This window comes from Aquarana catesbeiana, linkage group LG12, assembly GCF_042186555.1.
Source record: "Aquarana catesbeiana isolate 2022-GZ linkage group LG12, ASM4218655v1, whole genome shotgun sequence".
Classification (NCBI taxonomy): Eukaryota; Metazoa; Chordata; class Amphibia; order Anura; family Ranidae; genus Aquarana; species Aquarana catesbeiana.
In genome coordinates, this window is record NC_133335.1 from 87,444,183 (window position 1) to 87,459,182 (window position 15,000).

Sequence of the window (15,000 nt, forward strand, 5' to 3'; positions counted from 1 at the left end):
TGACCTCCTGTCCGCCCCCTGCAGCCTCTGACCTCCTGTCCCCCCCCCTGCAGCCTCTGACCTCCTGTCTCCCCCCTGCAGCCTCTGACCTCCTGCCCCCCCCCCCCTGCAGCCTCTGACCTCCTGTCCCCCCCTGCAGCCTCTGACCTCCTGTCCCCCCCTGCAGCCTCTGACCTCCTGTCCCCCCCCTGCAGCCTCTGACCTCCTGTCCCCCCCCTGCAGCCTCTGACCTCCTGTCCCCCCCCCTGCAGCCTCTGACCTCCTGTCACCCCCCCTCCGCAGCCTCTGACTTCCCCTGTACCATCGGCAGCCTCTGGCCTCCCCTGTACCATCGGCAGCCTCTGACCTCCCCTGTACCATCGGCAGCCTCTGACCATCTATTGTCTTATATCACGTCTGCAGTCTGGAGTGGAGTCAACAGTGGGAGTGCCTCAGGGATGGGGGTCATGGGAGAAGTCAGACATGTATGGACTGTGGAGAGGAAACTATGGGATAAAACCAGAGCCACCGAGCTGGAGCCGACTGACTGAGCCCTGCATGGTGCACCTGAGAGGAGGTCAGTGACAGCGCCGCCAGGTCAGCCTGAGAGGGGGGGGTCAATACAATATTGTAAGGGGGCACTGATATAAAGGTTTCCCCCCTTATATCAGTAAACCCCCTTACTTTAGTGTTTTCTTTCTGCGGAAGGTGGTCTCTGGTCACCAGAGTCCTCCCCACATTCCCAGAGTTCCCCTTTACATCATAGTCTGCAGGATTCCACCTTACAGTGTAAGGGGGAACTCTGATGTAAAGAGGAATGCAGAGGACTCTGATATAAGTGGGGTCTCTGGTCACCAGTGCCCCCCTTTTATATCAGAGTTACCGCTTAGATCATGATCTGCAATGTTCCCCTTTATGTCAGAGTTCCCTTGCACTGTAAAGGGGAATCCTCCTGATATATGGGGGGAACTCTGTGTTGGGTTATATTAATCTGACCTTCATGTAAGAGGAGAAATATGGTTTTTGACTTTTGTTTAACTTAACACATTGCTAATAGCAGTTTATAGCTTAAATATTGATATTTGCACTGAAAACTGACATTTACGGCACCTTTTTTTTGCAGTGTCAATAAAAAATGTGCCAGTAAATGGCATGATTTTTGCCTTGAAAAAAATTGCTGCTGTTTGTAAATTCCATGTCTCTCTTATCTATATATAATACACTCTTCAAATGTGCTTTAAAATGCATGGTTTTCCCTTTTGTGAACAAGAAAATAACGACGTTATGCGGTTGGGCTGGTATAAAAATACTATGGGGCTGGTATGAAATTATTTCCAGGGCTGGTTTTTATTCCCAGTCCGGCCCTGGAGGCAGGAGGGATGGATGGATGGATGGATCAGACTCCCCTTGTCCTTTTCCTTTTCCTGGGCTCCAGCTTGAATCTTCCCGCCCACACATCCCCTTCTCTGAGGCAGAACAGAGAACACTGCCGAGGAGAGTGGGCGGGGCAGACACAGGAGGAGAGGGCGGGAGGAGGAGGAGCAGAAGCTCTCTCTCCTCTTCTGTCTGGCTGTGCGGGCAGCAGGGGGAGGGGGGAGATCTGTCAGCTCCGATCACAGGTCTCACTTGCCGCCTGTTATCTCTCCCTGTAGCAGAGCGAGGGGACTCAGGACGGAGATCTCTGCTGCTGGAAGGGGCGGCTCTCTAATTAGGTAAACAATCCAGCTGTGCAAGGCCCCTATGACTGCGAGGCCTGAGGCCACCGCCTATTTCGCCTAATTAGAGAGCCGCCTCTGCCTGTTTTACACCCGATCCCCACAATTGGTGGAGGATGCTGGCAGATTAAGGCATTCAGCCCCATTCTACATCACAGACTAAATCTGTGATGGCTCTAAAAACACACAAGAAAGTGAAGGAAGAGCTTTTAAGCACCGACCACTATGCAATGAAACAGCTGCACAATAGCAGGCCCTGGCACAGGCAGTCACAACCCAACAAGAGGCTAACTGTTTGCTGGCTGAAAAAATGGTGGTCCTACAATCACCCAGCAATCTGGAAGGCAACAAGACAGCTCTGGTACACAGGCTGATTCATGGAAGACTGTGCAGCAGGCCCTACAATGAATTTCTGCAGACAGTGTTTAAATGTGTCTGGCGCCTTTTGAACAGATTGCCACTAGAGATGGCTGTTTGAAACAGATGTTTTGGCCCCTTTTCTAAATCTAGGTCCCTGGCAGGCATACTTCACCCCAGAATCAGCATGTGACTACAAGGTGTTGAAGGCTGAAATTTTGACCAGACTGGGGGTGACTCTTACCATGAGGGCAAGCTGTCTCTTTGTCTAGTGATTTAATAAGGCTGAACCTGTACAATTGTATATGCCCTGGTACACCCACTCCAGGGCTGGTTGCAACCTGAGGTGCTTAACCCCGCTAAGATTGTGCAACGGGTCACCCTGGACCTCCAGATGTGTCTAAAAAGTTTGGTGCATGGCCCAATATCTCAATGGCAACATGGGCCAGGTGCACGCATATGCACATGGCTATCCAGACACATGTCAAAAAGTGACACCAACTGTGGGCAGTCCAACATAGTCAGTGTGAGAGGCAGGATCACAGTGCAATGGAGCAATGAGTGAACATCAAGTTCTGCTCCAAATTGGGGAAAATGGCGATATATTGGTGCAGGTGTACGGGACAGAAGCCATGAGCAGAAAATGTGTTTACAACAGGTTCAAACGCTTTTGCAATGGGAAGGAAACGACTGAGGATGAGCCATGTTCGGGTCGGCCGTTGACAAGCAGAATCCCAGACATGAGCGAGCGAGTGCAGTAAATGCTGGCGCAAGATCGGCAACTGACTCCGGTTGATGGTGGAGGAATTAGGCATTAGCAAGGACATCGTCCGTGAAGATTTGGGTAAGCAGAAGATCTGTTCCTGGTTTGTGCCGCACAAGCTGACAGATGAAAAGAAAGCAAAACAGATGAATCCTCTGGAGATTTCATTACTATGTGTGATCAGGATCCATCTTTTCTGCAAACCATTGTCAAAGGCAGGGCTTTTTTTCTCAGAGAATAGGTGCAGGAACTCAACCATGCCTGCCACACTCATATACCTGCCAAATGGCATCAACTAGTAGCTCTTCCTTCTGCATATAACCCCTCCCTCCACTGCCCTCCTTCCCCCCCCCTCCTTAAAAGTTCCACCATCTGTCATACATCTTACCTTTGTTGCAATATTAAGCTGAAACACCTGTAGTACCTCCCAGCATACTATACTATACTACAGTCACTTGCAAGGGAGATTATGCAGTAGGAGCTTCAACAACTGGTCACCAGGGAAAAAATGGAGACCACAGAGGGTGCAGCCTACCACGCACCCTCTCCTGCCCTCGACTGCACTGAACCCTGGGCACCTGTTCTGTATCTTCCTTGTCCCTCAGTGAGATCTGGGCAGGAGATCTGACCTGTGGGAGCTACTGGGAGATAAGCTATCACTTGTAAACGCAGAAGCTGGACTTCAGTGTTACCAATTGATAGTGGTGAGCAGGGAGCAGAAGGAGGTGGTGGAACTGAGTTCCCCCTAGTTCCTGCTAAAAAAAAAGCCCTGGTCAGAGGGATGAGACTTGATGCTACCAGTTCAATACGAAATTCAAGGGCGCAATCGATGGAGTTCTCTTGATCTGGTGCCTGCAGACTTCTTTGTTGTTAAGGATGACAATTATTTTGAAGACCAATAAAGGTAATTTGTTTGCATCTTCTGTTTGTTTGTTTTCTTGATACCATTCACCAAACCTTTTAGATACACCTCATATGTGTTTCTTTGCTTTAATAAGAATTATATTGTCACATATTTTTTGTTGATGTTGGTAGCTTGTTCTATGTTGAGTACAAAAAGTATGTGAGTATAAAAAATATGTATAAAAAAGGTTTTGTAGAAAAAGAGATTTTGAGTATGTTTGGCAATCTACCTGTGTGTCTTTTCATTAAAGTTAGTTCTTTTTTTTGCATTATGGCTATTTACAAATAGTTTGTAGCAATAATAAAAAACAAAAAAAAAACCTTTTCATTGTCATTTGACAAACATTACATTTTCTGATACATTTTCAATGAAAAGATACCAAGCCGACATTGTTTATCAAGCTGTAATAAAACAGTAATTTCCTATTAGCATTTCAGCCAATACAAAACTCAAATGTGAGTCCATAAATTCTGCTAAAGTGAATTGACTCACTAATTATTATACACGCTTGTCCTTCTTGTAGAGATATTAAGGAAGACAATAAAAAGAAAACTATACAGGTTGTCGAAAAAAAAAAAAAACAGCAACAATTTGGAAAGATTTCAGGGCATACAAATGTGAATTGTGTATTGGAGTACAGATGCACATGGTATTGATGTTATAACAGTTTAGCAATAGGAGTGCCAGTATATAATATATTGTATTATAACATTTTTTTCAATAGCCGTAACGATATATATATTTATATTTACATGTACAGCTACATCTTCATCTGTCTTTTTGTTTAATACATTAGTCTAATATTCTTTCAAACTTCCATTTCTTCAAGCTGAAAAACTTTTGTTATCAATACTCACCAGTTAAAATGGTGAAATGGCAAGGACTTGTAATGGTGATAAATGCTGGTGTCATAATACTTAGCTTTTACACCATCCCTGCTCATAGTATCCATATTGGGGGTATCCACGTCCTGGTCATAATTCCAGCGGAAGCCATCAAAGGAGATGAGCAGGAGCTTGTGGGGGGCTCTCCTTTGAAGAGGGGCAGATGAAGTCAATAACACAAGAGCAGACAGCAGTGTACACAATGCTAACATCTTCATTGCCGCTGGGCCAAGGAAGAAAGTGAACAACTGATATTCAGGTTCATAGATTTATAATATCCAAGAACAAAGTTTACACTGATATCTAATCTATTACAATCTTTACAATGCAGAGGAATCAATAGCTATCTGGAACTAACATTTCACAAGTTTACTTTGAAAATGTTTTTTGCACAAGATGTTACTGCTGTGGTGTTTTTATAAGACTTGTATATCAGGAATAAAATGACAATAAATCATTTATAACGTTAGGACATGCTGTACAATCACATTTAAAATAATAGGAAGGAAAGAAGTTTTTGTTTTAAGTTGATTTGCTTTCTTTGTTTATTACCTTCCCTTATACATTCCACTAGTGAAGGTAAGTGAAATTAAACTGATCACGAACTGCCACTCGGGTAAGTAAAATTAAACTGTTTAGGAACTGACACTCAGGTAAGTAAAACGAAATTGTTAATGAACTGACACTCAGGTCAGTAAAACTAATGCCGCGTACACACGGTCGGACTTTCCAACAGGAAATGTTGGATGTGAGCTTGTTGGCGGAAAGTCCAACCGTGTGTCCGACCGTGTGTATGCTCCATCGAACATTTGTGACGTGGCAAATTAGGAAATCTCCAATGCAGCGCACATTCTCTTCTTCTTTAATGGGATAATAATGAAGCTGCTTTGCTGGTGATACTGATTGAGTTATTGCAAACAAATTTTCAAAGGCTTTTTTTTTCTAGTGATATCAAGAATAATAATAGCGATAAATGAAAAACGCAAAAAGAAAAAAACGTGAATCAACATTCAAACTTCTACTAACACGAAATTACCAGAAGGAGCCCAAAGGGTGGCGCTGAAGAGCTGAAAACCCACATAGTACGTCTAGTATGTCACTACATTCGTAATTGTTGGCCAACATTTGTGTGACCGTGTGTTTGCAAAGACAAGTTGGAACCAACAACCTTCGAACAAAATTCCACGGTTTTGTTGGCGGAAAGTCTGATCGTTTGTATGCGGCATAAGGCCTCATGCACACTGGACATGTTCTCTGCTGCTCCTAGGCGCATCTGGAGTTTTTTTTCCTGCCTCTAAATGCCCTTGCATGTTAGCCTATGGCCCCTTTCACACTGTCGGACCGTTCAGGTCCGCCTGTCAGTTTTGTCGGCGGACCTGAACGGGCGCTCCATGTTAGTCTGTGGAGCGACAGATGCCAGTGGTGACATGTCCGCTGATATCCGACCCGGGTCCGATTCACTAAAATCAGATGGATGGCCCTACGTCCGCATTCCGTCCCTGCCGGATCGGATCGGGTGAGATCGGATGAAAACGGACATGCTGTCCATTTTCATCCGATCTTTCCATAGCAAACAGCGGCGCTCGACAAGCCTCTCCTCGTTCAGTGAGCAGAGAGGGAACCTGTCATCCGCCGCTCAGCGGAGATCAATGGAGAGATCTCCTGCTGAGCTGGCGGACTCTGTGACAGCGGATCCGCCTGGTGTGAATGAAGCCTAAGTGTCCATGCACACATAGGCGTTTAGAGGTGTTTAGAGGCAGAAAACCCCCCACAGCCAAGGAGTTCTGGCAGAAAAACCCTTAAATGCATGTAAACGCTCATAGGCGCTAAGCATATTTAGTGCTTGAATGTTATTTCATTTCACTGGCCAGAATAAATTATTATTCTAGCAAATTAAATGAATTAAACGCCCCAGCGCTTGTCGTACCTAAACATGCCTAGTGTTTGAGTTTACACCCATCAAGGGTTTTTTTTTTCTGACCAAAATCCTGCTGCCAGGGGGGAAGGGAGTCTAGTAGAGTTAGCAAAACATCCAGTGTGCATGAGGCCTAAACTGATCATGAACTTCCATTCAGGTAAGTAAAGCTAAATTGATCATTAACTGCCATTCAGGTAATTAAAACTAAACAAATCATGCACTACCACTCATTTTGTGTGCCTCTGTTAACCACTTCCCATCCGGGGCCAATTCTGGCACTTTGCTCCAACATGTAAAAATCATAATTTTTTTGGTAGAAAATTACTCAGAACCCCCAAACATTATATATATGAATTTTTTAGCAGAGACCCTAGGGAATAAAATGGCGGTTGTTGCAACTTTTTATGTCACTTTTTTTATTTGCACAGCAATTTTTCAAATGCGTTTTTTTAAGTTTCATGAATTAAAATTAAAAAAAAAACACTAAAGTTAGCCAATTTTTTTGCATATTGTGAAAGATGATATTACACCGAGTAAATAGATACCTAACATGTCACGGTTGAAAATTGCGAACACTCGTGGAATGGCGCCAAAACTTTGGTACTCAAAAATCTCCATAGGCAATGCTTTAACATTTTGTACAGATTTCCATTTTAGAGTTACAGAGGAGGTCTTGGTATAGACCAGTGGTTCTCAACCCCTGTCCTCAGGACCCACTAACAGACCAGATTTTAATTATTACCTTGGGGAGATGCAGACACTGCAATCACTGAGCAACAAATGATATCACCTGTGATGTATTCAAGTTATTCAAGTATGTGTTCGCTTTGGCGTGCGAGCTCGCGGGGATGGGTGCGCTCTACATTTTTTTTTTTACATTAAAAATTTTTTTTTTTGTTTACTTTTATTCCTGTTACAAGGAAGGTAAATGTCAATAAGACCTCACATCTCTCCTCCAGGCTGGAAAGCATGAGATCAAAAATAAAAAACTCAGACGATCTAGGCTTTCCAGCTGAGTATATGCCAGTATTTATAACTGCCCAGGCCGGGCGTGATGTCATAACGTCGTGCCCGGGACTCCAAGAGTCATAGAGATGACCAGGGACCATCTGTTCCCCGCAAATCTCTATGGTCAACTTCCAGCGCTGGTGGATTCTTTCTTTGGCTCGCAGATCACAAGGGAGAGCCGGTAGAAGCACCGGAGGGCGGCGGGAGGGGGGACGTCCCCTCCCGTGGCGGGAGGGGGGACGTCACCTCCCACTGCCTGTAAGAATGATCAAGCGGCTGAACTGCCGCTTTGATTGTTCTTACAATGCAGGGAATTTCTGGCTGAAGAGAACGATACCGGGTTGAAGCCTGTAGGTGCAGGCATCAGCCCACTATAACCACTGAAACGGGAGGACGTCCATGTACGCCCTCCCAGCGTGAAGTGGTTAATGCTTGTATAGCTAAAGGCTCGTACACACTATAAGAAAATTGGGAAAACATTTTCGTCCAAAGAATTTTTGTACGATTTTCGCATAGTGTGTACACAACTTTCGACAGCCGATTCTGACTTTTCGTACGAAAATTCCCGAAGGGACAAACTCCAAAACTTTGCTCGTACGGGAACATAACGAACGATTTTCATTTAACCACTTGCCGACCAGCTCACGCCAATATACGACGGCAAAGTGGTTTGAATCGCCGTATGGGTACGTCTGTACCTTTAAGGGCGATAGCAGGTGAGCGCGCGCCTGCTGCATGGCGAGAATCCAGATGCGCGTGACCGGCAGGCGCGATCGCCATCGGCCACACACGAACGTGTGCAAGAGAGCCGGAACAGGGATAGGTGTGTGTAAACATACAAATCTCTGTTCTGCTAAGAGAGAAGAGAACAACCATAGGAACAACGATATGTCTCCTCCCCCAGTCCTATCCCCTCACAGTTAGAACACACCTAGGGAACAGACATTTATCGCCCCCTAGTGTTAACCCATTCCCTGCCAGTGACATTTACACAATAATCAATGCATTTTTATAGCACTGATTGCTGTATAAATGTCAATGGTCCCAAAAATGTGTCAAAAGTGTCTGATCTGTCCGCCGCAATGTCGCAGTTCCGCTAAAAATTGCAGATCACCGCCATTACTAGTAAAAAAAAAATTATATTAATAAAAATGCCATAAAAAGACTATAAATCTTTCCCATAGTTTGTAGACGCTATAACTTTTGCGCAACCCAATCAATATACGCTTATTGCAATTTTTTTTACCAAAAATATGTAGAAGAATATATTTTGGCCTAAACTGAGGAACAAATTTGTTTTTTTAAAAACATTTTTGGGGATATTTATTATAGCAAAAACTAAAAAATATTGTTTCTTTTTCAAAATTGTCGCTCTTTTTTTGGTTATAGCGCAAAAAATAAAAACCGCAGAGGTGATCAAATACCACCAAAAAAAAGCTCTGTTTGTGGGGAAAAAAGGTGGTCAATTTTGTTTGGGCACAGCGTCGCACAAACGCGCAATTGTCATTTAGAGTGACGCAGCGCCGTATCGCACAAAATGGCCTGGTCATTAACTTCTTGCCGCCCACTCACCGTCAAATGACGGCGGGGTGGTGCGGCTCTCATTCTTGGATGCCGTCATATGCCCGCGGGGGCGTGCAGTGTGACAATCGTGGCCGCGCCGTGTTGCTAGGACACGGCGCGACCCCGATCTCGGTAAAGAGCCGCGTCCATGGCTTTTTAACCATGTGATCGGCTGTGTCCAATCAGCGCCGGTCACATGTAAACACAAAGATGCCGGTAATCAGCGCTCCTCGCCTCACACTGACAGAGTGTGTGGTAAGGAGAGCCGATCAGCAGTATCTGCTCACAGGGGACATCTAGAGATGTAATTGATTACAATATAGCGCCAACTGCGTCACCAATCAGTGTCCACCAATACCCACCACTGCCAGCAATCAGTGCCCACCACTGCCCATAAGTGCCACCAATCAGTGCCCATTAGCGATGGCATCCAGTGCTGGCTATCAGTGCCGCCTATCAGTGCTGCCCATCAGTGTCGCCCATCAGTACCGCCTATCCGTGCCGCCTATCAGTGCCCACCAGTGCCGCTTATCAGCGTCCAACAGTGCCGCCGATCAGTGCTCACCAGTGCCTCCTATTAGTGCCCATCAATGCCAGCTAACAGTGCCTATCAGTGCCGCCTATCAGTGCTCATCAGTGCCACATATCAGTGCCACCTATCAGTGCCCATAAGTGCGGCATATTAGTGCCTCCTCATCACTGCCACCTAATCAGTGGCCATAAGTGCCGCCTCATCAGTGCCCATAAGTGCCACCTCATCAATGCCCACCAGTTCAGCCTATCAGTGTCGCCTCATCAGCGCACATCAGTGAAGGAGAAAAATTACTTAGTTACAAAATTTACTGACAGAAACTAAGTAAAAAAAATTTTTTTTTCAAAATTTTTGGTCTTTTATTTTAGTAAAAAATAAAAAACCCAGCAGTGATTAAATACCACCAAAAGAAAGCTTTATTTGTGTGAAGAAAATGATAAAAAATGAGTTTGGGTACAGTGTAGCAGGACCGCACAATTGTCATTGAAAGTGCAACAGCGATGTAAGCTGAAAAATGGCATGGGCAGGAAGGGGGTATAAGTGCCCGGTAGGCAAGTGGTTAAGCAGCAAAATCTTCCAGTCTGTAGGTAGTTAATGTGTTTCTTTTTCGTACGATTTTCATACAAGAAAAATCAGAAAAGAAAGACTGTGCATAATCAGAAACAATAAGTATAAAAAAGGCCTTTGTCGTACGAGAATTTTCGTACACATTTTCAATCATCAGTTCCGATTTGCTGTTAAACAACAAGGAAAATTGGACGATCGTTCACTTTATTATTATTATTATTATACAGGATTTATATAGCGCCAACACTTGATTTTCTTATAGTGTGTACCCCACTTAACTCTTCTGCTGTAGCAGAGTGCTTCTTAACACTGTTAATTAACTGTGATGACATGATACTCACATGTAATTTAACCGCTTGCTGACCAGCCGCTGCAGTTATACAGCGGCAGGTTGGCTCGGCTGCGCGAATCGCCGTAGCTGTACGTCGGGCTCGTTAATGGCTTATTGTGGGCGCATGCATGCCAATTGGCCAGCGGGGGAGCCGATCAGCGATGTCCACCTGCTGCCCATGATTGTTCCCCACAGAGAAAGAACAGGGATCTGCTGAAGTAAACAAGGCAGATCTCCGTTCCGATAGGGGATCACACCGAGATCTTGTCTTCATGCTATGCAGGAAGAAGGATCTGTGTGTTATCCCAGGCAGCCCATCCCCCATACAGTTTGTAAACACACTGGGGGAACAGTTAACCCCATGATCGCCCCTGATGTTAACCCCTTCCCTGCCAGTGTCATTAGTACAATATCAGTGCATATTTTTAGCACTGATAACTGTAATAATGTCACTGGTTCCCAAAAAAGTGTCAAAAATGTCAGTTATGAGTCCGATCTGTCCGCCGCAATGTCGCAGTCACCGCTGATCCCCGCCATTACTAGTAAAAACAATAATAATAAAAATGCCTTATATCTATCCCCAATTTTGTAGATGCAATAACTTTTGCGCAAACCAATCAATATACGCTTATTGTGATTTTTTTACCAAAAATATGAAGCAGAATACAGTGGCAGTATGTCCATTAAGGGCGCAACAGGCGCCACCACCTCTGTCACACCACCCCCCTCTTTGTAGAATGGATAGATTCATGCATAGCATGAATCAATCCATGGCCGCTGTAGCCACCCCTATTCAGGCGCCCAGCCACTTTTCGGACGCCGGATCCAGTGCCGAGCAGCTGAACAGACCATCCGGTGAACCTCCACATTGCAGACACAAAGTGCCTGGGAAAGCATACTTTTTATTGCTTACCTTCTCTATTTGTTTTGGGGCCCTCCCAGGATGCATCACTGTAAAGTGACCTCCTCACTTAAGAACCTCTGTTGTATACTATTTTTATATCTGGAACTGAGCAGGCCGTCAATTCTGCAGATGCGTTTTGGTAAGTGCACAATTTGAGTAATTCCATGTTGTGAGATGCTTAGTGCCACTCTGTTGTAGTTGAGGCGGGAGCTGTTTAGAGCTATCCTCTGAGATACCCAGTATACAACCCCTCTTCCTAGTGGATTCTTGCATACCGACTTGGGGTGACACCAGGTATCCTTACTAGACACACAGTATAGCCAGCCAGTGTGATGAGAGAAATGGGTAAACATTCTAGTACTGTGAGATGAGAATTTCTCTGAAGGGTGCTTATTGACGTATAATTTTATGCCAGCAGACACACTAATGGTTAAACTCTGCACTCCAGAGGGGCAGAAAACAGTTAACAGTTTGCTTATGAGTTACAGTGCCTTAAAAAAGTATTCATACCCTTTGACATTTTTCACATTTTGTCATGTTACAACCAAAAATGTAATTGTATTTCAATGGGGTTTTATGTGATAGACCAACACAAAGTGGCACATAATTGTGAAGTGGAAGAAAAATGTCAAATCGTTTTCAATTCTTTTTTTACAAACAAATATCTGAAAAGTGTGGCGTGCATTTGTATTCAGCCCCCTTACTCTGATACTCCTAACTAAAATCTAGTGGAACCAATTGCCTTCAGAAGTCACCTAATTAGTAAATAGAGTCTACCTGTGTGTAATTTAACCTCAGTATAAATACAGCTGTTCTTTGAAGCCCTCAGAGGCTTGTTAGAGAATCTTAGTGAACAAACGGCATCATGAAGACCAAGGAACACACCAGACAGGTAATGGAAGTCGTGGAGAAGTTTAAAGCAGGGTTAGGTTATAAATAAATATCCCAAGCTTTGAACATCTCACAGAGCACTGTTCAATCCATCATCCGAAAATGGGAAGATTATGGCATAACTGCAAACCTACCAAGATGTGGTCGTCCACCTAAACTGACAGGCCGGGCAAGGAGAGTAATAAACAGAGAAGCAGCCAAGAGGCCCATGGTAACTCTGGAGGAGCTGCAGAGATCCACATCTCAGGTGGGAGAATCTGTCCAAAGGACAACTATTAGTCGTGCACTCCACAAATCTGGCCTTCATGGAAGAGTGGCAAGAAGAAAGCCATTGTTGAGAGAAAGCCATAAGAAGTCCCATTTGTAGTTTGTAAGAAGCCATGTGGGGGACACAGCAAACAGGTAGAAGAAGGTGCTCCGGTCAGATGAGACCATAATTGAACTTTTTGGCCTAAAAGCAAAACGCTATGTGTGGCGGAAAACTAACACTGCACATCACCCTGAACACACCATCCCCAATGTGAAACATGGTGGTGGCAGCATCATGTTGTGGGGATGCTTTTCTTCAGCAGGGACAGGGAAGCTGCTCAGAGTTGATGGGAAGACGGATGGAGCCAAATACAGAGCAATCTTAGAAGAAAACCTGTTAGAGTCTGCAAAAGACATGAGACTGGGTCGGAGGTTCACCTTCCAGCAGGACAACAACCCTAAACATACAGCCAGAGCTACAATGGAATGGTTTAGATCAAAGCATATTCATGTGTTAGTGTCAGGGACATGCTGGCCATAGTGCAGCCGAAGCTCCTAGGCAGAGGCATATACATATGCGCAGAGGTGCATTTGCGGGTGCCCGTCTTGCTGGGCATAGGCTAATGTCTATGCGCATGTGCTTACTGTTTATGCCATATCTGATTATCTGTGATTGACCTGGCTTGTCTGACCCTGCTCCAGTCTTGCTCCAGTCTTGCTCCATCCTGCTCCATCCAGTACCTGGTGTCCTGCATATGCTGTGCATCCGCACCTGCTGCTGCCACCACCGCCTGCTGCTCACGACCCAGCCTGGTCATCTCTACCTTCAACAAGAGATTCCGCAGGCACTCCTACCTCACTGCGCTCTCGTGGCCACTGTCACAACTCCAGTGGTCCCTGAGCCAGGACTATAAAAGAGGTCTCCTTCTACATGTCAGGCTCTATTACAAGGTACGTGACAGTTATGCCGCGTACACACGGTCGGACTTTTCGTCTACAAAAGTCCAACGGACGCTGACGGACTAAAGCTGGCTGGTAATCCGATCGTGTGTGGGCTTCTCCGGACTTTCAACGGACTTTTTTAGCCTCAAATCCGACGGACTTTAGATTTGAAGCATGCTTCAAATCTTTACGTCGTAACTACGACGGACCCCGAAGTCCGCTCGTCTGTATGCTAGTCCGATGGACAAAAAAACGACGCATGCTCATAAGCAAAAACTAAACGGAAGCACTCGGTCTAGTAAAACTAGTGTTCGTATTGTAGGTAGCACATTCATCACGCTGCAAAATCTGTGATCGTTGAATGCAGCGCATTTTATTTCTTCTTTACGAAGGCTCTATAAAGAACGAAGGTGTTTTGCTGTTCATAATCAGAGTTCTCCCAAACTGATTTCTGGATTCTTTTTCTCTTTGATCTCATGAATGATATAGTATGCATTTTAAAAACAATGTTTCCATACTAATAATACTTTTTCCCCTTTTTTTTTTTTAGGTTTGTAAAGTTACCACAAAGAACCCATTATTCTGTTTTTTTTTTTTATAGTGATTATTTTTTAGTTTTTAGATAAAGTTAACCCAAAGCACCGTTTTTGGTTACGTAAATTTTTTGATTTTCAAGACTTACCACTTGAACATTATTAACATTAGTAATGTATTTTCGGTGTGTTTTTTTTCAAACTCAATGAGATTGTTGTCCCTTGTTAATTTAACATTGTGTGTAAAATCAATGATTTCAAAGAAAAAACATAAAGTCTTTTGCTAAACTCAAAAAATGATCCATTTATTTCATGGTCAAAATAAAATAAAGAGGAAGTCAACGCTGGAAAAAGTCGGTGTACCAGAAAATTGGGATCTTGCGGAGTCCATATAAGAGGGAGCACAATCTGGTCCAAGAATCCCAGAGATCAACAGCACCAGCAGATGATCTAGATGTCCCCAGACTGTGGTCCTACAACAGCCTGCGTCTTCTGTCAGACCAGACTGAACCCAGGTCATCATTTTCTTCTCTTCCCTGCAGCCTTTCCTCCACGCTGCCCTGCAGCCTTCCCTGTAGCCTTCTTTTGAGGCTGTGGCTCTGGTGTTTCAGTTGTGGCAGGAGGAGGAGGAGGAGGAGGAGGGGGGGCTGCCTCATGTAGTTGGGTGTTTTGTGTTAGCGTGCCCTGCAGCCCCTTATGGATTGTTTCCCCAAATAGGCGCTCACAAATGAGGCGCTGCTCCCTATTCATCTGAAGAAGCCTGCTGGCTAAGTAGCAGCCATAGGATTCTTCCGCTTCGGGGGGGCTCCTTAAAAAACGGGTGGCCTCTTGCATGAGGCGCAGGGATGCGTCCTGTGTGACCATCCCCTTCCTGGCCCTTTTTTTGGGAAGGTGGAGGGGAGGCACTTGGGATTCGGTCAGGCTCCTACTGGGCCCAGCCACCTCACTTGGCCCAGCCAC

General features: G+C 44.9%; 1 protein-coding gene across 1 annotated transcript in view; it reads right to left on the reverse strand.

Moving 5' to 3' along the window:
- The window catches only part of ENPP7 (ectonucleotide pyrophosphatase/phosphodiesterase 7), a 21,888-nt gene extending 17,068 nt beyond the window's left edge, over positions 1 to 4,820 (reverse strand). The window contains 3 exon segments of the mRNA XM_073606416.1: positions 2,705 to 2,933; positions 4,572 to 4,630; positions 4,632 to 4,820. Of these exon segments, the coding sequence (XP_073462517.1) occupies positions 2,705 to 2,933; positions 4,572 to 4,630; positions 4,632 to 4,820 (477 nt within the window).
- Between the last annotated feature and the right edge of the window lie 10,180 nt (positions 4,821 to 15,000).